At 36.5% G+C, this 26,829-nt stretch overlaps 1 protein-coding gene across 7 annotated transcripts in view; it reads left to right on the top strand.

The window, feature by feature from the left end:
- LOC129511462 (E3 SUMO-protein ligase RanBP2) overlaps positions 1-23,969 on the top strand; it is a 91,317-nt gene extending 67,348 nt beyond the window's left edge. For 2 of the 7 annotated variants that reach the window (XM_055328180.1, XM_055328179.1), the window contains exons 20-30: positions 634-5,791; positions 8,995-9,162; positions 9,820-9,912; positions 10,449-10,627; positions 16,135-16,339; positions 17,797-17,898; positions 21,533-21,678; positions 22,344-22,617; positions 22,745-23,079; position 23,284; positions 23,452-23,969. In XM_055328180.1, coding sequence (XP_055184155.1) covers positions 634-5,791; positions 8,995-9,162; positions 9,820-9,912; positions 10,449-10,627; positions 16,135-16,339; positions 17,797-17,898; positions 21,533-21,678; positions 22,344-22,617; positions 22,745-23,079; position 23,284; positions 23,452-23,756 — 6,966 coding nt within the window. In that variant the 3' untranslated portion in view covers positions 23,757-23,969. Of the gene's footprint in view, positions 1-633; positions 5,792-6,398; positions 6,477-8,994; positions 9,163-9,819; positions 9,913-10,448; positions 10,628-16,134; positions 16,340-17,796; positions 17,899-21,532; positions 21,679-22,343; positions 22,618-22,744 lie in introns of all 7 variants that reach the window. The other 5 variants (XM_055328174.1, XM_055328173.1, XM_055328176.1 and 2 more) reach the window with 3 other exon arrangements.
- Positions 23,970-26,829: the final 2,860 nt, after the last annotated feature.

Genomic DNA, 26,829 nt, shown 5'->3' with positions numbered 1-26,829 from the left:
TGCTGAACCACTATGTGGTAAGTACTTTAGGCCTGAAGTGGCTATGTAGGTGTCTATTAACACCCAGTATTACAACCATAGTTGAACTACGAAGCTTTGAAGACAGATAGCTTGGGTGCATTTAGACCCTGGCTCTTCTCACTGTGACCTTGGGCAAGTTTCTTAATCTCTCTATGCATTTGTTGCCTCATATGTAAAATGAGGATAATAATCCCTTAATTCATAGGGTTTTTGAGAATATTAAAATGAGATATTATATAAAGTGCTTAGGATAGTGCCCATTAGGCACATTAGTAAATGCTTGATAAATGTTAGTCTCCATCATCATCATCATTATTGTTAACATCATTTGACACATTATTTAGGAATAAAGAAGAAAATTATTCTATGCATTTATTGTAGAATTGGATTTTTAAGATTCTATCATTAGTTAAGGTAATTTCCATTATATACCAAGAAAGGAGTATAACTGTAAGTATCTTTGTAAGTAATGTCTTCTCTTAATGCTGTGATATATACCTTAATGATATCTTTACCTTATAATGCTCATGTTTGTAGTTTGTGAGAATTGGTATCTAGTTATCTGTAGTATTGTAGACAACCTACAAAAATTTTTAATTTTTTTTCTTTTAGGGCCCAGTTTATGGCATGAATAGGCTTCCACCTCAGCAACATATATATGCCTATTCCCAACAGATGCATACACCACCAGTCCAAAGCTCATCTGCTTGTATGTTCTCTCAAGAGATGTATGGTCCTCCATTGCGCTTTGAGTCTCCTGCAACAGGAATTCTATCACCCAGGGGTGATGATTACTTTAATTACAATGTTCAACAAACAAGCACAAATCCACCTTTGCCAGAACCAGGTTATTTTACAAAACCCCCAGTTGCAGCTCATGCTTCAAGATCAGCAGAATCTAAGGTTATTGAATTTGGGAAAACTAATTTTGTTCAGCCTGTTCCAGGTGAAGGAATAAGACCATCTTTGACAGCACCTGCACACACAACACAGCCAACTCCTTTTAAATTTAACTCAAATTTCAAATCAAATGATGGTGACTTTACCTTTTCTTCACCGCAGGTTGTGACACAGCCCCCTTCCACAGCTTACAATAGTAATGAAAGCCTTTTAGGTCTGTTAACTTCAGATAAACCTTTGCAAGGAGATGGCTACAGTGGATCAAAAGCTAGTCAAACCGTTGGACCTCGAAATATGTTCAGTTTTGGAAGCAAAAATGTGCCTGGACTTTCATTTACTGAAAACATGGGTCCAAATCAGCAAAAGAATTCTGGTTTTCGTCGAAGTGATGACATGTTTACTTTCCACGGTCCAGGGAAATCAGTATTTGGAACACCTGCACCAGAGCTGGCCAACAAGAGTCATGAAACAGATGGAGGGAGTGCCCATGGTGATGACGATGATGACGGCCCTCACTTTGAGCCTGTGGTACCTCTTCCTGATAAGATTGAAGTAAAAACTGGTGAGGAAGATGAAGAAGAATTTTTTTGCAATCGTGCAAAATTGTTTCGTTTTGATGTAGAATCCAAAGAATGGAAGGAACGTGGAATTGGCAATGTAAAAATTCTAAGGCATAAAACATCTGGTAAAATTCGTCTTCTGATGAGACGAGAACAAGTATTGAAAATCTGTGCAAATCATTACATCAGTCCGGATATGAAACTGACCCCAAAAAATGCTGGCTCTGATAGATCTTTCGTTTGGCATGCTCTTGATTATGCAGATGAGTTGCCTAAACCAGAACAACTTGCTATTAGATTCAAAACTCCTGAGGAAGCAGCACTTTTTAAGTGCAAGTTTGAAGAGGCCCAAAGCATTTTAAAAGCCTTAGGAGCAAATGTAGCCACAACAACAAATCAGGCTATGAGAATTGTAAAAGAACCCATGAGTCACGATAACAAAGATATTTGCAAATCTGATGCTGGTAACATGAATTTTGAATTTCAAATTGCAAAGAAAGAAGGGTCTTGGTGGTATTGTAATAGCTGCTCATTAAAGAATGCTGCAACTGCTAAGAAGTGTGTATCATGCCAGAATCTAAACCCAAACAAGAAAGAACTCCTTGGCCCACCATTAGTTGAAACTGTGTCTGCTCTTAAAACTGACCCAGAAAATACTTCAGATAGATTTGCATCGATGACTCCAAAGAAAGAAGGTCATTGGGATTGTAGTATTTGCTTAGTCAGAAATGAACCTACTGTATCTAGGTGCATTGCATGCCAGAATGCAAAGGCTGCTAACAAAAGTGGATCTTCATTTGTTCAGCAAGCTTCCTTTAAATTTGGCCAGGGAGATCTTCCTAAGTCTGTTAACAGTGATTTCAGATCTGTTTTTTCTGCGAAGGAGGGACAGTGGGATTGCAGTGTATGCCTTGTACAAAATGATGGAAGCTCTGCAAAGTGTGCTGCTTGTCAGAACCCAAGAAAACAGAGTTTACCTACTACTTCTGTTTCAGCACCTTCTTTTAAGTTTGGTACTTCAGAGATAGGTAAAACCCCAAAGAGTGGATTTGAAGACATGTTTGCTAAGAAGGAAGGACAGTGGGATTGCAGTATTTGCTTAGTGCGAAATGAAGCAAATGCTACAATATGTGTTGCTTGTCAGAATCCAGGTAAACCAAGTCTATCCACCTCTTCTGTTCCAGCACCTGCCTCTTTTAAGTTTAGTACTTCAGAGACAAGTAAGGCTCCAAAGAGTGGATTTGAAGGAATGTTCACCAAGAAGGAAGGACAGTGGGATTGTAGTATTTGCCTAGTGCGAAATGAAGCAAGTGCTACCACGTGTGTTGCTTGCCAGAATCCAAGTAAACAAAATCAGCCTGCTTCTGCTGTTCTAGCACCTGCTGCTTCATCAGATACATGCAAGGCTCCAAAGAGTGGATTTGAAGGAATGTTCACCAAGAAGGAAGGACAGTGGGATTGCGGTATTTGCTTAGTGCGAAATGAAGCAAGTGCTACCACGTGTGTTGCTTGCCAGAATCCAAGTAAACAAAATCAGCCTGCTTCTGCTGTTCTAGCACCTGCTGCTTCATCAGATACATGCAAGGCTCCAAAGAGTGGATTTGAAGGAATGTTCACCAAGAAGGAAGGACAGTGGGATTGCGGTATTTGCTTAGTGCGAAATGAAGCAAGTGCTACCACGTGTGTTGCTTGCCAGAATCCAAGTAAACAAAATCAGCCTGCTTCTGCTGGTCTAGCACCTGCTTCGACAGATACATGCAAGGCTCCAAAGAGTGGATTTGAAGGAATGTTCACCAAGAAGGAAGGACAGTGGGATTGTAGTATTTGCTCTGTGCAAAATGAGAGTTCTTCCTTAAAATGTGTGGCTTGTCATGCCTCTAAACCGACTCATAAACCTGTTGCAGAAGCTCCTTCAGCTTTCGCGTTGGGCTCAAAAACTAAGTTAAGTGACTCTTCTGGAAGTCAGATTGGAACAGGATTTAAAAGTAACTTTTCTGAAAAAGCTTTTAAATTTGGTACTACAGAACAAGGATTTAAATTTGGGCATGTGGATCAAGAAAGTACACCTTCATTTACATTTCAGGGTTCTTCTAGTACAGATTCTAAGTCAACAAAAGAAGGATTTAGTTTTTCTGTCCCTATGTCTGCTGATGGATTTAAATTTGGCATTCAGGAGCCTGGAAATCAAGAGAAGAAAAGTGAAAAGCCCCTTGAAAATGACACTGGTGTTCAGGCTCAGGATATCAGTGGTCAGAAGAATGGTAGTGGTGTGATTTTTGGTCAAACTGGTAGCACTTTTACCTTTGCAGATCTTGCAAAATCAACTTCAGGAGAAGGATTTCAGTTTGGCAAAAAAGACCCTAATTTCAAAGGATTTTCAGGTGCGGGAGAAAAATTATTCTCATCACAAAGTGGTAAAATGGCTGATAGAGCTGACACTTCTGCTGACCTTGAGAAAGATGATGATGCCTATCGGACTGAGGACAGTGATGACATCCATTTTGAACCAGTAGTTCAGATGCCTGAAAAAGTGGAACTTGTAACAGGAGAAGAAGATGAAAAAGTTCTTTATTCACAGCGGGTAAAATTATTTAGATTTGATGCTGAGATAAGTCAGTGGAAAGAAAGGGGCCTGGGAAACTTAAAAATTCTCAAGAATGAAGTAAATGGCAAACTGCGAATGCTAATGCGAAGAGAACAGGTACTAAAAGTGTGTGCTAATCATTGGATAACAACTACCATGAACCTGAAGCCTCTCTCTGGCTCTGACAGAGCATGGATGTGGTTAGCGAGTGATTTTTCTGACGGTGATGCCAAACTAGAGCAGTTGGCAGCAAAATTTAAAACACCAGAGCTGGCTGAAGAATTCAAACAGAAATTTGAGGAATGCCAGCGACTTCTATTAGATATACCACTTCAGACTCCTCATAAACTTGTAGATACTGGCAGAGCTGCCAAGTTAATCCAGAGAGCAGAAGAAATGAAGAGTGGATTAAAAGATTTCAAAACGTTTTTGACAAATGATCAAACAAAAGTCACTGATGGAGAGAGTGAGAGCTCTGATGCAGGTTCTGCCAATGCCTCCGATACAATCAGCAAGCCAAATCCCGAAAACACAGGGCCCACGCTAGAGTGGGACAACTATGATTTAAGGGAAGATGCTTTGGATGATAGTGTGAGTAGTAGCTCAGTGCATGCTTCTCCATTGGCAAGTAGCCCCGTGAGGAAAAATCTCTTCCGCTTTGGTGAGTCAACAACAGGATTTAACTTTAGTTTTAAATCTGCTTTGAGTCCATCTAAGTCTCCTGCCAAGTTAAATCAGAGTGGTACCTCAGTTGGCACTGATGAAGAATCTGATGTTACTCAAGAAGAAGAGAGAGATGGACAGTATTTTGAACCTGTTGTACCTTTGCCTGATCTAGTGGAAGTGTCCAGTGGTGAGGAAAATGAACAAGTTGTTTTTAGTCACAGAGCAAAACTCTATAGGTATGATAAAGATGTTGGTCAGTGGAAAGAAAGAGGCATTGGTGATATAAAGATTTTACAGAATTATGATAATAAGCAAGTTCGCATCGTGATGAGAAGGGACCAGGTGTTAAAACTTTGTGCCAATCACAGAATAACTCCAGACATGACTTTGCAAAATATGAAAGGGACAGAACGAGTGTGGGTGTGGACTGCCTGTGATTTTGCAGATGGGGAAAGAAAAGTAGAACATTTAGCTGTCCGTTTTAAACTACAGGATGTTGCAGACTCATTTAAGAAAATATTTGATGAAGCAAAAATAGCACAAGAAAAAGATTCTTTGATAACACCTCATGTTTCTCGTTCAACCACTCCCAGAGAGTCTCCATGTGGCAAAATTGCTGTAGCTGTATTAGAAGAAACCACAAGAGAGCGGACAGATTTAACTCAGGATGATAACACAGCAGACGCAACTTCAGAAGTTGGAGAAGCATCTAGCACATCTGAAGCAACAACAAAAGCAGTGGTTTCTCCTCCGAAGTTTGTATTTGGTTCAGAGTCTGTTAAAAGTATTTTCAGTAGTGAAAAATCAAAACCATTTGCGTTTGGTCACAGTTCAGCCACTGGGTCTTTGTTTGGATTTAGTTTTAATGCACCTTTCAAAAATAACAGCAGTGAAGTCAGTTCAGTGGTCAAGAGCGGGTCTGAAAGAAGAGTGGAACCTAATGGTGAAGAGTCGAAGAATTCAGATAGCAAACAGTCTTCAGACGGCAAAGTCCGAAATCTCTTTGCTTATCCAAAGGAGGAGTCATCAACTAATTACACATTTAAAACACCAGAAAAGGGTAAGCACTTAGTCTTTAATGTGAGCAAATTTTTCTTCCATTTATTTTGTAACTATTTTGCTTAACGCATATACTCTTTGTAGAGTACTAATGTTTTAGTAAAAGTTGGGTCATAAACACAGTGCTTCATGAACAGTGAAAATACTGGTATAGATTTTTTTTTTCTCCCTAAATGTGTTTCCCTGTGACTGTTTAAACAGCAACAAAGAGTGGGTGTGTGTAGGTCATTTAGGAGATCTGAGTAACTGGAAGATATTTATATCATGTTTAGTGCAGAGAGCAAGAACCTAATATAGTACCAAAGTTTAGTGACTCATGTACTTAAATCACAAACATTAACTCAAGTCTCATTTTTTTTAAGTGTTCATTCTTCAATGTAGTATTCTCTTGTCACTCAAGAAACGTGGTACTGAGATGTACATATAATATATATAAGGTAGTCTTACCACTATTTATTAAATGAGCAAAGAATGAAACTACCAGGATAAATGAATATGTGAGACAGCCAAATTGGTATAAATTGAGGGTCTCTGGCTTTTTGTATTTTAAAATCACATTCACTTTGATTCTCAAAATGTTCAAAAACAAAATACTCTTTATTTTCTAGGATTTAATTTTAGCCTTTTTAAATCTAATCCAATGGCTTTTTGGACCAGCATCCCTTCCTCACAGCCTGAAAACAAAGGTATAGAGCTAGTATTCTCAGTATGAGATGACATTTTTTTTTTTTTAAAGGAGCTGGTAGTCCTTTGCAAAATAACTGGCTGTATGAAATTAAGTACTTAACACTACAATGTGCATGTTAAAAGAATGTCTGTTTAAACAAGTACTTTTTGACTGGTGGTGTATGATACACTGTTTTTGTTTTTTTAATGTATCACGTTTTCTCCTGTACAACAATATTTTGAGATAGATCCATGTGGTCTTTACCTTTTGCTGCTTTGTACTTTGTTACTGTATTATTTTCGACTCTGCTTAATGAAGACCTGTGTTTTTCTAACATTTATCTTTAGCCAAAGGTAATGTTTGTGAGCATGTATACACATGGAACAGTTTCCCTTTTAGTTATCCTTTTGGACAGGGTTTAGAAAAATAATATTTGAAAGTAGACCCCGTTTTTAATAGCCACCATTATATACCTGGTATGTTACAAAAGTCAATGTTGGTATTAGGAATAATAGGAAGTGGGGGGGGGTCTGTTGAAGACCTTCAGGAGCAAGGGTAGGGAAATGTAAACTGTTTATTAGTATCTAATAACATATCTTGAGCAGCCCAACTATGTTCAGTGATAAAATGACAATCCTTGATTTTGGGGCCCATCATTTTTAAAGTATACCAATCATAATACTAGCTAACACAGCTCTTAACCTTCATTCTTAAGAATGTATTCCTTGAGAAATTATGTGAAAGTGTGGACTTCTTCCTGTAAATGACATATACTTGCATGCATACTATGGGACCCTGGGTTAAGAATCCCTGGCCCAGGCACCTGGGTGGCTCAGTTGGTTAAGCATCTGCCTTCAGCTCAGGTCATGATCCCAGGGTCCTGGGATCCAGCCTTGCGTTGGCTCCCTGCTCAGCAGAGAGCCTGCTTCTTCCTCGCTGCTGCTCCACCTGCTTCTGCTCTCTCTCTTTCTCTGTCAAATAAATACAATCCTAAAAAAAAAAAAAAAAAAAAAGTATCCCTGGCCTAAGAGCAAATTTACCAGTATAGTACAGTAGGATGAAGAGCCTTATTCTGTTTCAAGTCCAAGAATGTCAGGGCCCCGAAGGACCTTAGAGATGGAGGATTTAGACATGAGGAAACAGGCCTGATTGGGCTATCTGAAGTGCCCAAGTTGTCTTTACTAGCTAACAGCAGATTTGGAATAAGAATCTGTATCTTACAGTATTGTAATTGATACCATGTTTTTCTATTTAAGGAGAGTAAAAGGCAAGTTTAACTTTGTAAAAGGGCTCTAGTTCTCTAGATCAGATCAAATATGACCTGTGTATGTAATTTAGAATTTTCTAATAGCCACATTAAAAAACAGAATTTAAAAAAAGTGAAAAAAGGAAGCAGATGAAATTAATTTTAATAATCTATCCAGTTATATCTGAAATACCATTTCAAGTTCTAATCAATACAAAAATTAGAGATTTCATATTTTGTTTTTGTTTTTGTACAAAGTCTTCAAAATCCAGTGTGTATTTTTTTTTTTTTAAGAGAAAGGGAGAGCTAGCAAAAGTGTGCTCACAAATGGGAGGGGCAAAGAGAGTGGAGAGAGAGAATCTCAAGCAGACTGCACACTGAATGTGGAGCCCCATGCAGGGCTCAATCTTACAACCTGGAGATCAAGACCTGAGCCAAAATCAAGAATTGGACGGTTAACTGACTGAGCCACCCAGGTGCCCCAAGAGTGTATTTTTATACTTGGAGTAGGGCTCAGTTTGGACTAGCCACATTTTAAGTGCTTTAATAGCCACATGTGACTAAGGTACCATCTTGGACAGCACCAGTTGGCACTTGACTTGTTATCTGTTCCTTTTGCCAGATACTCTTCTTTATAGACAACAGCATATTATATGAAGAATCCCTTTTTTTCTTTGTGTTTTGCTTGTGTTGTTTTTCAGCTGTTAAAATGATCTTAGATTCCTACAGTATTACCCCTAGGATAACAGTGGGTTTTAATTTAGTTTTATATGTTATCTGCTTGGAAATATGCAAAACTGGATATAACTGATCACTCGCCATCCTTGACAATTGTTAACTTTCCTTGTAGGAACTAATCAAGGTTAACTTTGCATTAGTTTCGTATTGATACTAATCTATGCTCATGATTTCTGTAAGTTTTTTCCATTGTTGCAAATGCATGGATATTTTGCTGAACTATTGTTTAGCATGCCAAATATGGTTATGACAACACTCTATAAATACCTTTTACAATTATAACCATTAATAGTAGTTTTTCTTGATCACTGAGTAAATGAAATATTTTTTTGGTTTTAAATAGATTCCTTGTTCATTAAGGGTTTTTGACAGAATGTTAAGTCAGGCTTTTAATTCTTTACAGAGCTCTGTCTACATCACAGTTGGTGTTTTCATCACCATGCTATATTATAACCTAAAGATAAGTCCCATGGTTTTTATTTTCAGTTAGGATATTGATGTTAATACCTATGTAATATCTTGTCTTTATAATTTTTTTGGACTTGTTTTATAGCAAAAGAGAAGGAAAAACCTGAAGATCCTTCCTCAGATGATGATGTTTTCATTGTATATGAGTTAACGCCCACCCCTGAGCAAAAAGCTCTTGCAAGCAAACTTAAACTTCCTCCAACTTTCTTCTGCTATAAGAATAAGCCAGATTATGTTAGTGAAGAAGAGGATGGTAAGCCTTTTGTTATTTTAAACACATAACATTCTTTTCATGCTAGTCTTAGTAATTGGGGGGTATATTAAAATCATTTTTAAGATTGCCTCTTAGAACCCATCACTGCTGTCTTTGTAGGTAGTTGTCTATATGTATATAAATAGTCAATGGATGTAATGATTGAAACAACTGCACTTACCAAGTGAGGATTTTATGGATACCTACTATGAGTTGAGCAGGCATTTTGAGAGAATTGAAAACAGTCCTAATTTCCCTGTAGACTTAGAGGGATCAGAGAGTATTGAGGCAGATGGGTGTTTGATTATGGAAAACTTTGTGAGCCATATCAGAATTTTTTAGCCAGGGGTGTACCATGCTCAGAAAGTTTCAGTAGGACCAGTTGAATTTAGTAGTGTAAAGGATTGGGTTGTGGGACATGGAGACAGGAAGATGAACTGAAATAATAGAGTAGCTCAAACGAGAGAGCCTGAATGAAATTTCTGTAATGATAGGAGAGGTATTAGGAAGATAGAATTGGTACAATTGGGTGTTTTTTCAGTGGGGGGAATAAGGGAAGGTATGAAGTTGGAGGATAATTTCTAGATTTGTGCCTAGAAAAATTCCTTGAACTTACTAGAAACTTTTTTTATTTAATAAAATCAATTATAATTTAAGATGAAGATTTCGAAACAGCTGTCAAGAAACTTAATGGAAAACTCTATCTGGATGACTCAGAAAAATGTAGACCATTAGAAGAAAAGCTAACAGGTATGTTAAATTAAAATTGCTAGTTATGCTAAGTTAAAATTACTTATAATTTATACATTTTTATACATTTATTTATGAGAAGGAGAGAGAGAAAGAAGAGGGTGAAGAAGTAGAGGGAGAGGGAGGCAGAGAATCTTAAGCAGCCTCCATGCCCAGTGCGGAGCCTGATGCAGGTGTTGATCTCAGAACCCAGAGCCGAAATCAAGAATCGGATGCTTAACCAACTGAGCCACTCAGGCATCCCACTCTAGTTAAAATGTGTTTTTAAAAAAATCTTCTGTTTAAAAGGAATCTTCTAATCTGATCATTTTTATAATTACCAGTTTTACTCATGTACTATTCCTACGGGTGATTTAAAATATTTGAAAATAACATGAAGTGTAAAACATTGTTTTCATGGTGATCCTTGTTCTCCATTAGCATTCATAGGTATTGCTCTCTGGGTCTGTAATCTGTAAATTGTATTGAGGACCTCTTTTGGAGAGTAGTTGGACTTCCTATAACTTTCTTTTGCTTTTATTCTGTGGGATTTTCAGATAATGAAAAAGAATGTGTTATTGTTTGGGAAAAGAAACCAACAGTTGAAGAGAAGGCAAAAGCAGATACGTTAAAGCTTCCACCTACATTTTTTTGTGGAGTCTGCAGTGATACTGATGAGGACAATGGAAATGGGGAAGACTTTCAGTCAGAATTTCAAAAAGTTCAGGACTCTCAGGTAAGAGCATCTCCATTATTTTCCTTCTGGCTCAGTTGCTTTTGTTGATGGCAGTAGACTAGAATGTTCTTACCAAATGGTAATAATGTGTCATGGTTAGAAAATTAGGTATCTATTTACTAATCAGCTTTGGCCAAAGGAGGAAGAATTTTGTTCTACATAGAGGACTGTAAAGGTTCATCCTTATGTATGTTGGATTTTTGTGGGAATGGGAGAAATTGACTGAGTAGATATCCCTAAGAGTGTTATTACCACAATACCAAGAATGATATTAAGTAGTTCATTTTTCATGAGTTTATTCTGTGATGGGCAGAGTGGATACAAAGTAGCATTTGAGACTCAGTTCCCTTGGCCTATACCTTGGTTTGTCAGTATCGTCATTTGATTACTTTCTTAGCTCAATTGTAGTGATAATTTTAATAGCTATCAACACCATGGTATCTTAATTTGTATTCCACAGAAAAGAGAAGACCAAGTCCCTGTGTAGTAATTGCTTACAGTGTAATATTGGCATGTATTCAGAATGTTCCTGCCCTTCAAGTAATACTGGTTTTTGTTTGTTTCTTTTGTTTTGTTTTGTTTTGTTTTGTTTTGTTAGATGGTTATTGAAGTAGGGTCCTGGAATTAGTTACAAATGCAGTGGTTTATTTAAAGGATATGTAACTAGAGAGAGATGTGTTGTGTAAACACATGGTCTGAGTCTCTAAGAAATTGATTACTCTTTGTTAGTCTTTCTGACTCTGAGGAGTCTAGCTGGCCACCTAGGATGTGTAGGTTTAAGCTTAATTCATCAGTACACATATAATTAATGACCATCAGTGGATGTAACGATACCACTTTCCCATTTATAATCAGACAGATTTATTTGTGGAAATCTGAAGTTTTTACAGCAGTGGCCTCACTATGTTGAATCTAAAGTGTATTTCAAATCACTTAACAGTTTGCGTGGACTCACTGGAAGTACACGATATGTAATGGCTGTTACTCTAATTGCTAGATGCTAGAGGCTTTATCATGTAGTTATTCATTCAACAAATACAGTAAAGTCATATTAATATAAATTTGGATTATGCAAATTTATAGTGATTTAAACATGGCCTTTTATGTGCAGAACTTAAAATTAGTTATTGATTTAAAATTCATTTATTTGAAAACTTAAAACTGAAAAATAATTTCAGTTCTGATATACAGATTGAATTGTACATCATTTATTCTTTTCCTTCTTAATATTAGTGACTGTCCAAAAATACTTTTAGTACCAAAGTTAAATGTGATAAATCTCTATAAAGATTGAAAAAAATGCCACAATAAGCTGTATTTTGGAGGAGAGTAAGCATCCTTTAATACACAGAGATGAAATAGAAAACTAAAAACAATTAAAGCTAAAATACACTCTAAGAGATGTAGATTTACATTCTCTGAGAATGCATTGTTCCTGCTTTATCTTTATACTCAGTCTACTTTACGTTGGATTTGCATCTGTTGCATAAAATGCTTAAGTGTCCTCTGTTTATAAGTGTTTACTATGAGTTAGCACTATGCTGATGATTGGGGATACAGTATTGAACAAAACAGAAGTAATTTGATTTGTCTGTATTGAGTTTTCCATTCAAGGACTCTAAGGTGAGGATGCATTAGGAGCTGAATTAAAACCCTTCCTATCACCCAAGCAATCTAGCCAACTTTTTTTGGGTAACATTTATTGTGATACAATTTATATACCATACAATTCACCCATTTTAAAGTGTACAATTCACTGGTTTTTAGTATATTTACATGGTTGTGCAACCATTACCACAGTCCGTTTTGAACAGTTTCATTACCCCAAGACAACCTCTAACCTTTAATAGTCCTCACTCTTCCCCATTTCCCCCTAGCTGCTCCAGCCCTAGAAACTACACTGATGGACTTTCTGTCTCTATAAAATTCGCTTGTTGACATTTCTTATAAAAAAAAGTTATGGTGATATGTGGCCTTTGTGTCTGGCTTCTTTCATTTAATGTTTTCAAGGTGTATCTACATTGTAGCATATATATGTATGTATTGATTTTAATGGCTGAATAATACTCCATTGTATGGATATACCACATTTCATTTATCCCTTCATTTGTTGATGGCCATTTGGGTTGGTTTTATTTTTTTGGCTATTAGGAATAATACTGTTATGATAGCATAAAATGTTGGACACAAACATAGAGTGAATTCTCTTTTCCTTATGCTTTGGTATGTTAAGAAATAAAGACTTTTTTCAATTGTAGTAATTTTTTTTTAATTTAGAGAAGTAAAATTCACTTTGTGTGTCTGTTTTCGGAGTTCTTACACATGCCAGAATTTTTATAATTTTCACCACAGATAGGATACATCTCCCAAAGTTTCCTTCATACCATCCTTTTGTATTCAGATTCTCCCCCACTTATATCTTCTGGCAACTGGTGTTTTCTGTTTCTGTATTTTTGTTTTTTCCAGACTAACATCTGAATGAAATCCTACAGTGTGTAATCTTTGATACTGGCATTTTTCACTTAGCATAATGCCCTTGAGATTTGTCCCAAATTATTGTGTGTAGTAATAGTTTGTTCCTGTCTATCACTAAGTATTCCATTGTGTGGATCTACCACAGTTTATTGATTCATGGAAGGTTATTTCCAATTTATTTTGCTCTTTTTCTAGTTTCTCACAGTAGAACTGTAAATTACTTATTTAAGACCATTCTTCATTTCTAGTATATTTAGTGCTGTAAGTTTCTTTCTAGGAACTATTCGGCTCTATCCCACAAGTTTTACTGTGTGGTATTTTCATTTTCATTCAATTAAAAATATATATTTCCCTTGAGATATTCTTTTTGATATATGTATTAGTATGTTGCTTCCAAATATTTGGTAATTTTCCAGATATTCTGTTTCTGATTTCTAATTTAATTCCATTATTGTCTGTGAACATATTTTGAGTAATTTTAGTTCTTATAGGCCTAATGAAGGCTGTCTTGGTGATTGGTGTGCACTTGAGAGGAATGTATAGTCTGTTCTTTTGGGGTAGAGTGTTCTATAAATGTTAAGATGAAACTAGTTGATACTGTGTTGTCCAAGTTTCAGTATATCTTTGATTAATTTTTTTGTCTCCTTGTTCTTTTTATCATTGAGTGAACTGTTGCTAGGCATAATTATAGATTAGTCTGTTTCTCCTATTAATTTTTGCTTGATAGAAAGTGTTGCCTCTGCTTCTGTGGGAATTGTGGGAAGACATTGTGGGAATTGCTTTTCTTTCCTTTCTTTTTCTTTTTTTTTCTTCTCTCTTTCCATCCCTCCCTCCCTTCTTTCATTCCTGACTCTCATGAGACACAGAGAGAGGGGCAGAGGCACAGCCAGAGGGAGAAGTAGGCTCCCTGTGGGGAGCCTGATGCGGGACTCCATCCCAGGACCCCAGGATCAGGACCTGAGCTGAATGAGCCACCCAGGCATCCCTATTATTTCTTTCTTAAATGTTTGATAGAATTTACCACTGAACCCCATTTGGTCCTGGAAGGATATTAATCGATCTTTAATAGATGTAGGCCTGTTCAGATTATCTGTTTCATTTGTGAATTTTGGTAGGTTGTATCTTTGAAGGAATTGGTCCATTTTTTTATGTTATCAAATTTGTGGATTTAACGCTGTTCATGAAATTCATTAAAATTTATTACCCTTTTAACATCCATCATTTAAAAGTGACTTAGTGATGGCCTTGTTATCATTTCTTTTTTTTAAGAGTTTATCATTTATTTTAGAGAGAGAGCATGCACAAACGGGGAGGGGCAGGGGGAAAATCAGGACAAGACCCACAAGGGGCTTGATCCCAGGACCCCAGAGCCAAAGTAGATGCTTAACCGACTGAGCCACACAGATGCCCCTTGTTTCATTTCTGATATTAATAATTTGCATCTTTCTTGTTTTCTTGGTTAGCCTGTTAGAGGTTTATCAATTTTTATTGACATTTTCAGAAAATCAGCTTTTGATTTTATTAATTTTTTTCTGCATCAATTTCCTGCTTTACTGATTTCTGCTATACTTTTCATTATTTCTTCTCTTTTTTACATTTGTATCTCTCTTTAGTTTCTTAAGGTGGAAGTTTATTGGTTTTAGGTCTTTTTTTTTTTTTTTTTTTTTTTAAGATCTTCTTTGTTTGAGAAAGAAGAGAGAGAGGGAAGAAGCATGAGCCCAGGGAAGAGGGAGAAGCAGAAGCAGACTTCCCTGCTGAGCAGGGAGCCTGACACTGGGGACATTCTAGAAACCCTGTGATCATGACTTGAGCAAAAGGCAGACACTTAAGCAACCTACTGGGCCATACAGGTGCCCCATAGATCTTCTTAATATATACATTCATTACTATAAAGTTTCCTTTCTTTGTTTCTGTTGCATTGTATAAGTTTTGATAAGTTGTAGTTTCATATTTATTTTGTTAAAAATATTTTTAATTTGTCTAGAGACCTTTGGACACATGTATTTTTAAAAATGTGTTATTTAATCTCAAAATATTTGAGATTTCTCCAGTTATATTTCTGGCAATGGTTTCTAGTTTTTCTTTCTTTCTTTTTTTCTTTTTTTTAATGGTTTCTAGTTTAATTCCTTTGTAGACTGAGTATATACTTTTGAATTTGTTGAGGTGCATTTTTATGGGCCAGAATGTGGTCTTTCTTGGGTAAATGTTCCATGAGAGCTTTTTGTTATTGTATTTTTCAGTTGTAAAATTCCCATTTGATTCTTTTTATACCTTCAGTTTTTTTGCTGAGAACTTCTTATCTTTCCATTTGTTCTAAAAATTTGTTCCTATATCCTGGAGCATTGTTACAATAACTTATTTAAAGTTTTTTTCTGATCATTCAACACATATCATTTCATGATGTCCCCCACCCCCTGGCCAGGAAAAGTTGGCTTTTCTTGGGATTTTTTTTTTTTTTCCCCATTTCTGTCATTGGCAGCTTCAGTTTTGGGATTGCCCCTAGCACCCAGGCTGGGATATAGGTTGACAGGGAAGGAAAAGACCTGTAAAGTTCTTAACCACCAGATTATATTTCAAGTCTTGGGATTCTTAATCCACCTTTCAGAGGCTTTTTATACTTTATCTGTTTCAGTCCATTTCAATCATAGGTTTTGGGAGAGATAAGGTTAAATGTGCTTATTTCATTTTGTTCAGAACTCCCAAGTCCTCAATTTCCTTTTTAGTTTTTTTTTTTTTTTTAAGGATTTTATCTATTTTAGAGAGAGAGCACTAGCCAGGGTGGGTAAGGGGGCAGGGTGAGATGTGGGGGTGGCAGGAGGGTAATGAATGAATATATCAAGCAGACTGGATATGGAGCCTGACTCAGGGCTGGATCCCAGGACTCTGAGATCATTACCTGAACCGAAGTCAAGAGTTGGACGATGCTCAACAGACTGAGCCATCCAGGCACCCCCTTAATTTGTTTTAAAATAGGATGTGTGATCCTTTTTGTCAATCAGTATTTAATGACATTATTTATTTCCTCTTTGCAGAAATCTCCAAATGAGGAAGTAACTAGCACAGCTGACAGTGTGTATACAGGTGGGACTAAAGTGACTGTACCATTTTTATGTAAATCTGAAGAAACTGATTTTATTGCCAAATCTATTAGTTCATCACCTATTTCTTCTGGAACTGTGGACAAACCTGTAGATTTGTCTACTAGAAAGGAAAATGATGGAGATTCTACAAGCCAAGGTAAAATTTGATGTTTTCAAAATCCTAGGCATATATTTTATAAGGTACACCTCCCTGTATGTTTGAGAAAATAGGCTTAAATGTCAATTCTAAGAACTCCCTTACCTTAAAACAAATTTTGAGATGTATAAAAGGGGCATGAGAATTTTTTAAAAATGTTATTTATTTATTCAGAGAGAGAGAGAGAGAGAGAGGGAGAAGGAGAAGCAGGCTCCATGCAGGGAGCCCGATGCAGGACTCGATCCCGGGACTCCAGGATCACGACCTGCCTGAAGGCAGATGCTTTAACCACTGAGCCACCCAGGCGTCCTGGCATGAGATATTTGTAATAATAACCAGAAAAATCATACTCCTTGTCAACAAAGATAATAAACATGTATATTTATTGTTAGAGTTGTAGTTATTAAGGAATATGAAGCATTGTGAGTCAGACCTATCTACCTGAGAATAAATGAGGATATTTATGTGAAAGTTTTCTTTGTGATAATAGTCTCCTTTGAATATTGTTTGAATTCTGTTATCACTGAAGTATATTAAAATTTACATATGAAGTAATTGTAGATATTAAAATAAGATTAATTTTTTGTGATATTCCTTCAATGCCTTTTTCTCTACCTGCTTCATTAATCAGTTATAGTAATTAAGATCTGATATGCTTTCCTACTTGTTTTTTCAGTTCAATTGATAGTAGAAGAGGGGGAAATCTTTTCTAATTATGTTCCTTCATAATTGCTTGTCCCTTTACTAATTTGTTGAATAATGCACAATTACTACATTTATTGGCACTTGAGAGTCTTATAATGCTAGAAAAGGAGTAATCTCATACCTAAAATCTCAGATGTTTTCACATAATGCACCTAAGGCTTGGCACTAAATTGATCATGTACTACACACTGTCAGAATTAAGATCCCCAGACTCCTGGTGACCAAATATAAATAAGACACTCATTTGTGTGTGTGTGTGTGTGTGTGTGTGTGTGTGTGTGTGTGTGTGTGTGAGAGAGAGAGAGAGAGAGAGAGAGAGAGAGAGAGAGAGAGAGATTTAGAAGAGAGAACAGAATATTTTATGGAGATCTTCCCTAAAACCCTACCTGTGAATGAATGTAGTTTTAGATTGTAGAGGACTCTCTAAAGCAGAAACTATATAGCTCTATTATCCGGCTTAGTATAAATCTACATCTCATTTTTTGAAAAAGATTTTTTTGCATTGCTTTTGGTGTAGTGTTCCATGAGAAAGTACCTGTTAACTTAATAATACTGAAGAATCAGTTCAGAATTGGGTGTATTTTGTAACTTTTTTAAAGAGAGATAACCAGAAGACAAATATTGCACACCACACACCTAACCCCTTTGGTAGTATAGAACATTCTACCCCCATTCTCGCTGGGTACAGAGTAAAGCTTTGATGTTCAGTATATATTAAATGAAATATTAAATTACTCTTTTCCTTTTGCCAGTGGAAAGCAAAACAGTTTCATTTGGATTTGGAAGTAGCACAGGGCTGTCATTTGCAGATTTGGCTTCCAGTAATTCTGGGGATTTTGCTTTTGGTTCTAAAGGTAAGATCAGGAGGAGAGATTTTAATGATTATGTTACAGAATCAAGCACAAATGAAAGAATTGGTCCTTTGCCACAGTGTTGTAACTAAGTTGGACATTGCTTCCCTCATCTTCACCTTCTAGTTTGTTTAGAGGGTTTTTTTTTTTGGGTACTTTTTTTAAAAGATTTTATTTATTTATTCATGAGAGACAGAGAGAGAGGGAGAGGCAGAGACACAGGCAGAGGGAGAAGCAGGCTCCATGCAGGGAGTCCAATGTGGGACCCAGTCCTGGGACTCCAGGATCACACCCTGTGCCAAAGGCAGACACGGAACTGCTGAACCACCCAGGCGTCCCTGTTTAGAGTTTTAAAAAGGAAGGACTTTTAAATTTTACTATTATTTTTGACATTTATTAATATAAACCATAAGAATTTTCTCTTAAATCCGTGTAAATCCTGTGAATAGTTTTCCTCATCCTGAAATGCGGAACCACCTTTCCAGTTTGGGATTTACCTTGATTTTGGTTCATTTTTTTTTTTTTTTAGAAGATTTTATTTATTCATGAGAGACACAGAGAGAGAAAAAGAGAGAGAGGCAGGCAGAGACACAGGCAGAGGGAGAAGCAGGCTCCATGCAGGGAGCCTGACGTGGGACTTGATCCTGGGTCTCCAGGATCAGTCCCTGGGCCAAAGGTGGTGCCAAACCGCTGAGCCACCTGGGCTGCCTGGTTCATTGTTCTTTTAATTATAGTTTTGGATTTGTTTTTTGTTAATATTTCAAGATTTGTGCATCTGTATTTTTTAAGGAGATGATTTTATAGTTTTCTATTTTTCCAATTGATCAGGTTTGAATATAGGATTATGCTAATTTATTGTGATACATTAATAGTTGGTGAGGTTTCCTATCTTTTTCAGTGGTTTTGTTTTTAGTGCATTTTGTATCATTTGTAGGAAATAATACATTACTTGATTGTTTCAAGTTTATGGCATATTACTTTTTATTCTTGCAATGTCTTTCATATATCTGATTATAGCACCACCTAAGTTGTTCTTATAGAAGGTGCTTGATTTGGGGAATATATTTTATTGGGGAATAAATTTTATTGAAGATATATACGTTTGTGATTTAGCTAATCCAGAATAGCGTTTTTCCCTCTCACATAATTAAACTTGTTTCACACACTGGCCACTTACGGAAGCACATGTAAAACTTTCAGAAATTACCTTCAGGTATTTTTTGTTATGCTGGAATTTGTAGCTTCACTGATGTCAAGTTGCTTTATTTTTGTTATAATTTATAGTAGCCTGGAGTCAGAGGCTTATAAGCAGTATAGTGGACATAATTATCTACAAAAAAAGAATTGTCAAATGAAAGTTGATGTATTAGGTTGCTTGTTATTCAGTGTAACATTTTCAAAGTACTCTATCAGTACTGTGCAGTAAACTATGAAACAGGTTAGACTCAAACCTCATGACATTTACTCCTCACCACCACTTACCATTTTTCAGTGAGATGATTCACCAAGTTCTTTGCTCAACTACATTTTTTACTTTGTTTTGTTCTTAGATCTGACAGGAATTTATGCTGTCTTTTCAAAGAAGTGCCTTTGGTTTTGTCAGTTTTCCTTTTGCTTGTGTTTTTGATTTATCTTTAAATTTTGTTAGTTTCTTTAAAAGATCATAAATTTCACCAGAATGTGCAGAATGTAGCTATCCTTTTTTTTTTTTTTTTTTTTTTAACCTGTTTCTGGCATTGCATGAACCTTTCTGATTTTGAAGTTTTTGTTTTGGTTGATTTTTTGGGTTCAGAGGAATCTTTTTTCCCTCTTTTTATCTTGCATGTTCTTTTTCTATGGTGATTTTTTTTTTAATCTGTCCATTTTTTGTAGTGATTTTGTTTCTTTTTTAAAATTCATTTTCTTCACAAGTTCTATTCACATAGGTCTGTCAGTCATTCCATGTTTGTTGTATAATATTTAACTTGGAAACTAAGAGACTAACAAGGAGTGCCTGTTTAGAAATCACCTGCCTTTGTCAATAATCACTGTTTTATCCTTGTTCCTTCAGATTTTGTAATGTTTTCATTCAACCTAGACACATAATGGAAGCTTCCTACATACTATTACCTAGAACTGTTTTTGTGAAGTTGATGTTGATTATTGACATGTATGTCTTTATACTTTTACTGTAAAATTCTTCCTCCTGGAAGCAGTGGTTTTCAAAAACCCCTTGGCTTCATATTTGAATTTCATGGAAGGTATTTTTGTGTTTTTGTTTTTTTTTTTTTTAAGTATCTGTTATGTTGGATTCCCTGGTCATGGTAACCCAGGTATTGTGTTTTTTTGTTTTTTGTTTTTTTTTTTACAAAAGCTCCTGTGTGATTCTGATAATGCACCCAGCATTAAGAACTAAAATTGAGAAATTTTGAAATTTTCTGTCATACCTCTCAGGGATCCTTGGGGGTAATTACAATTTTTTCCTCTGCTTGGGAATTCCTGACCAGTATTTTTTTTTTTTTTAAGAGAGAGTGCAGTGGGTTTGGGGGTTGCACCAAAGGGGGGGAGAGAGAACCTGAAGCAGGCTGCATGCCCATCGAGGAGCCCATTGTGGAGCTCGACCTCACAACCCTGAGATCATGACCTGAGCCAAAAATCAAGAGTCAGTTGTTCACCTGAGCCACTCAGGCAACCCTCTTTTGCAATATCTTTAAGCATTTTTGTCTTCTCTCTCTTTTTAAAGTTTTTTTTCTTCTGGTTTTTTTTCCCCCTACCCATTAAATCTGACTTAGAAGGAGTTGCTGCTGTTAATAGATACTTAATTTGTGCTTTTTTTCAAGGGGCTGAGTTACTTTTTAAATGATCTGTGATACTTCTGTTAAGTTTTTTTTTAGCACTAGATAGATGTAGAATTTTTTTAAGGTGATTCATCAATAAGTGATGAAAAGTTAAGAGGTGTTTCTTTCCTCTAAGATAGTGAAGAATGTATTAGCAGGCTGGGCCATCTCAGTTGAAATGGAGATAAAGAAGTAATTAGTTTTCATCTTCTCCTAGATGTGAGGGAGAGTAACAGTCTTTGTTTCTCTGTATGGAAACGTGGGGTTTTCAGGCCCAACAGCTTAGTAGTATCCCTTGAGGATAGAGTCAGTGAGCTTCTCCCAGTACAAGAAATGTAAGCTGCAACACTAGTTACTGCAGGAAGAAGTTGAAATAGAGAAGCTATAAACATTTGTTTAGACTACTTTGGAAGTACCAGATTTGACCTCTTTGAGAACACATTTTTAGGTTCAAAGGTCATTTTTCACATGTGATAAAATGTTTTATGAAGTAAACTACCTTTGAAGCAGAGCTAAGTGTTCAAAGTTCCATGGTATGTACTTTTAAGAACATACTTCATTACTGAAAGTTCTTGTTTGGTTTAGTATCATGAAATTTGCCTAAGGCTCAGATAATCTTTTGTATCTCAAAGCAGAAACAGTACTAAATGTACTGTGTGCTCACTATATGAGTAAAACTTCTCAGAGTAATATAATTTTAAGCATTTTTACTAAAAGTATATGTCATCCTTGGAAATTACAGGCCTCAGTATAAAGTGACGGGGGGTTAAAAGCATATAAAATTAGATACTACTGTTTAAATATCCTAATTTATTCATCAGATAAAAATTTCCAGTGGGCAAATACTGGAGCAGCTGTGTTTGGAACACAGTCATCCAGTAAAGTTGGTGAAGATGAAGATGATAGTGATGAAGAAGTAGTTCATAATGAAGATATCCATTTTGAACCAATAGTGTCATTACCAGAGGTAAATATTAAAGAATGGAACTCTTACTAATAACTTCACATTTGAAGTTTAAAACTCAACATAGTAGGCTTGACTTGTAGGACTAGCTTTGTTGTTTACATTTTTTTTTTCAGAATATTTCCCTTTTCAAATGGAAGCTTTTATTATTTATTTTATATATATATATATATGTAAATTCTACATGAAATTATTGGGAAGAACTAAGTTTTTTCATATATTTTTAGAATATCTTGTTTTCATAACATAATTCTGCAAATAATAAAGTATCCAATCTCATACTTGCCAAAATCCTTTCAATAGTAAAATACATTTTCTGGACAAGAATGTTATTTTAGGCAAATTATCAGTTTTCAACTATAATCAGTAGTTAATATTTCTCTTCAAGAACACTTTTTGAAACCATCTTCTGTCCTATAAAAGCATTTATTTTTCAAAAGGAGGAAGAATACTGTGTAAGAGAAAAATATTTCGTGACAAATCAGTCTTTACTGCGTCATCCAAATCATATGTATTCCTAGCCCTTGGGTATTACCATTTATCTCGATACTGTAGTTCAAATTTTATTAATGTCATTGCAACGGTAATATTATGAGGCATTTGGATCTTTGGAATTTGTCATGGGATATGTTAAAAGCAGCAGCTTATAATTTCATCTACTGTCATAGGTAGAAGTAAAATCTGGAGAAGAAGATGAAGAAATTTTATTTAAAGAGAGAGCCAAACTCTATAGATGGGATCGAGATGTCAGTCAGTGGAAGGAGCGTGGTGTAGGAGATATAAAGATTCTTTGGCATACATTAAAGAATTACTATCGGATCCTGATGAGAAGAGACCAGGTTTTTAAAGTGTGTGCAAACCATGTTATTACCAAAACAATGGAATTAAAACCCTTGAATGTTTCGAACAATGCTTTAGTTTGGACTGCCTCAGATTATGCTGGTGAGTTCTTCATTTAGATGCTACTTTTCACTTTTTGGACTTTTCTAAAATCTATAACAAATATATAAGACAGTTTATGACAGTTATTTTAATATTAAGGTCCCTGTGTGGTTTTGTTGTTTAATAGATGGAGAAGCCAAAGTGGAACAGCTTGCAGTGAGGTTTAAAACCAAAGAAATGGCTGACTGTTTTAAGAAAAAATTTGAAGAATGTCAACAGAATTTATTGAAACTCCAGAAAGGACAATTATCACTGATAGCAGAGTTATCGAAGGAGACAAATCCTGTGGTGTTTTTTGATGTTTGCGCAGATGATGAACCACTAGGACGTATAACCATGGAATTATTCTCAAACATTGTTCCTCTGACTGCCGAGAACTTCAGAGCACTTTGCACTGGAGAGAAAGGCTTTGGCTTCAAGAACTCCATTTTTCACAGAGTAATTCCAGATTTTGTTTGCCAGGTAAGTACAGTAGAAGTCTAGAAAAGTGAACTACACTAACTTGGGAAATTCGAGTGTTTCTCTTCACCTGGAATTTTCTTAAGACTTTAGCTTTTCTGTATATTAGTTGGTGGTATCACCACCCAACTTCCTGTCCCCACAAAAACTTTCAACCCTAAAATGGTTCAAATTTCTCTAATACCTTGAAACCTGGTAGAAATTGAGGGTGGGAAAAAGACCTTCTCTTTTTTTGTCTTTCAAAAATAGGTATTTCTTAGTTTTTAAACCACATTCTCAAGGAAGCTAAGTTTTTAGGACTTATCCTGTAGTACTAGTTCTGTGTGTATTTTAATATTTTATTCAGGATTCTTATTAACTGAAATATTCTTTCAGGGGGAGATATCACCAAACATGATGGAACAGGAGGACGGTCCATCTATGGAGACAAATTTGAAGATGAAAATTTTGATGTAAAACATACCGGTCCTGGCTTACTATCAATGGCCAATCGAGGCCGGGATACCAATAATTCTCAGTTTTTTATAATACTGAAAAAAGCAGAGGATTTGGACTTTAAGCATGTAGTATTTGGGTTTGTTAAGGATGGCATGGATACTGTGAAAAAGATCGAATCATTTGGCTCTCCTAAAGGGTCTGTTAGTCGAAGAATTAGTATCACAGAATGTGGACAGATATAAAATCATTGTTTTTCATAGTAAATTTAACCTGTATAAACAGTTGAATTGAGCTTAGCTGTTGTGACAATATGGTAATTATGTTCAGCTTTTGAAAATGGACGTTTCCAATGTATAAATGTAAAATTGCAGCTTATAGCTGTTGTCACTTTTTAATGTGTTATAATTGACCTTGCATGGTGTGAAATAAAAGTTTAAACACTGGTGTAAATCAGGTGTACTTGTGTTTATGTACTCCTGACATATCTCTGTTAAAATGGAATAATACTAATCTTGTTAAAAGCAATAGACCTTCTCAAACTCTTGAAGGAATATGATATATGCAATTTAATTTTACCTTTTAAGGTATTGGACTTCCTGCATGGATAAACTTACCATTTGAATAAAGGGACCACAACTTGGATAATTTTTATTTTAGATTTGAAATATATTTGGTAATATTAACTATTGGTGTGCTCATTTATGCATAGAGACTCACTTATGAATGGGTAGAGCCACAGAGGGTAGAGACTTAACCAAAGTGCTCTTCTATAATCCTTGAACCTCCTGTATAGTTAAATTAACTTTTAAGTAGAATACCTTCTTAAAATGATCTGTAGTTCCTGTGCCCTTTCAGAGGTATTAAATTAATTTTTACATTTTAAACAAGTATTTCCTTAGTTTTTTTGTTTTGTTTTTTAACTTTTCTGTCATCTGTTTCTACTACCTCAAACTGCAGCTTGGTTCTGATAGAACTTGAATTTTTCCTTGCAGTTACTGTGATAAAGTATGACTATTTTAAAAAGGTCTATACCATGTTCTTTGGTTAAAGATTTGCTTTATACTAGATTGTTGCAGTACCTTTTTCTGGTGAATTTTGTAGCAAAAATAAAGTGACAATTGTTAACAGCCATGACATTTAAAAAATTTATTACTTGTGCATCTAGTTGTTTGTTCATTCTAGAGCCAAAGTAAGGAGAACAATAAAAATTCTGTAAATCAGACTGCTACATAATTTCCAAAGCTCCCAAAAAAGTGGCTTCAAATTTGATACATACACACTGAAGATTTATTTGGAAATGGCTACTGTCAAAGTTAGGCAAACTGCTGAAAAGGTGGTGGGGCAGGAGGGGGAGGTATTCTCATATCAATCAGCCTACTCAATGTAGAACTACAAAGAATCTAGAGCACAAAATATTGTGTATTCTGATTACCAAAAATGACTGCCTTCTACCCTCCTGTGTTCTTCCCAGTGAAATCATCTCATTTTGTTTAGTGAAAGATAGTGGGGTTTATTCTGTTGTTTGGGGATTTGGAAATCGGTTATCATATGATACCTGTTTAACCACCTGACTGACGGAGGAGGAGAAGGATGTCATGTGTGGTGTGTGTGAGTAATGAGTGGTGGAACACTCACTGAACCCACTTGGCCACAAAGGCAGATAAACCTATTGCAGTGTACCATTTGAAATTACCTGAAACTTGGACTACATGTATGTACATTTAATATTAAGAATTGGCTTCTTTGGAGACCTATGTAATATAAATTGATATAGTGTGTTATAGTTTTTCAGCTGGGACAGCTGATGGCTTCGTCATGATTTTAGAATAAATTCCAAGTAAGGGAATTATGCTTTACATATTTTTTAGACAAATGAGTTTACACTATCTTCTATGCTATCCTAAAGCATTAAGACTGAATTAAAAGAGCTTTAAAAGCTAATGCTTGAACCAAAAATTTGATTCAATGACATGTAAACTGTTTTCCAGTGTTAGTATTCCAAGGTGCTTAAAAAGATGGCTTGGGACATTAATGACAAAAGACATTTCAGGAAAGGACTTTGTGATTTCTCTCTGTTATTTAATCCTAATGCAGTATAAATCCACAATGACAAGTACTTTTTGCCCCAACTGGCTCAACTTCATAGTGTCTCAATAAAAATCTGCTTAAAATAGAGCATAAAAAAGTATTTGTACATGTAATATTCGATGGGAAAGAATATTGGTTAAAATAATTTTCAGATAGCTTCATTTTATGATATTCTAAAACTTTGTCATTTGAAGAACTTGAAAGATAATCCAGAGAATCTAGGATTTGTTAGTCCAGACACGTCGAACTCATGATTTAGAAAGGTAAAGGATCGTGCTAATGTAATCGTATAAATTAATGAAGTGGATTCAGTTATTCCTTTCAGTTAGTCTTGGTTTGATAAAGGATTTAGGTCGATACACCATTCCAATAAATATCGAGCCACCTACTAGATGCCTGGCACTGTTCTTAAGTACTGGGAAAAACTGTTCAAAAAAGAAAGTACATGCCCGTTCTTAAATTCACTACCTTCGTACAGGGGGCTTACATTCTAATACTGCTTTTTAATCCCAGGCCAATGGCAGGGACAGTGAGGGAGTCATCCTTTGAGAATTCTGTGCTTTGAGTACAAGACGTCCTTGATCTTTGCCTCTTTTTAGCTAGCAAAGGCCATCCCGATTCATGAGGTGTGTTCTTGTATGCCCGAACGCACCCTAAATGTGTCAGGTTCGAGGAAGAGGGAGTCGCCGGCAGTCGGGTGTGGACGGTGCTGGTGGTGACCGCCGCGTCTGTGGGCCTCGCGTGTGCACGTTCATTCCTGCACGCTCGCGGGGGGCGCGGGGCGCACGGCGCACGGGGGACGGGGGACGGGGAAGCGGCGGCGTCCCGCGGGGTCGGGATGCTGCGGCCGCCAGCGCCCTCCCAGAGGGGCCACCTGCAGAGGTGACTGCGGTGGACAGGACCGAGGAAAACTGAAGCGGAATTTTTTTAAGACAAAAGGTGAGACGCCATTTATCAGTCCAAATAACGCAGTGGTAGAGAAATTAGTTACTAAATCCTTCAGCAGGAAAAACACTTGTCAGAAGAGGCCGTTTTGAACACTGCGTAGAGCGTGAGACCGAGGGACTCGCTGCCTGGTCCGGGCCCCTGGCGCAGCCCGCGCGCGCTCCCAGGGTCGCTCTCCACCCCGGGGGGGGGGGGCGGGGGGGGGGGGGCGGGCGTGCTGCGTCACGTCGCAGTTCCGGGACGCGAGCTCCGCCCCTGCGCGTCCCGCCGCCGTGGGTTTGA

The sequence above is a fragment of the Nyctereutes procyonoides genome, unplaced genomic scaffold (assembly GCF_905146905.1).
Source record: "Nyctereutes procyonoides isolate TBG_1078 unplaced genomic scaffold, NYPRO_anot_genome, whole genome shotgun sequence".
In the NCBI taxonomy this organism is placed as follows: Eukaryota; Metazoa; Chordata; class Mammalia; order Carnivora; family Canidae; genus Nyctereutes; species Nyctereutes procyonoides.
This window is presented reverse-complemented; position numbering and strand designations above follow the sequence as displayed.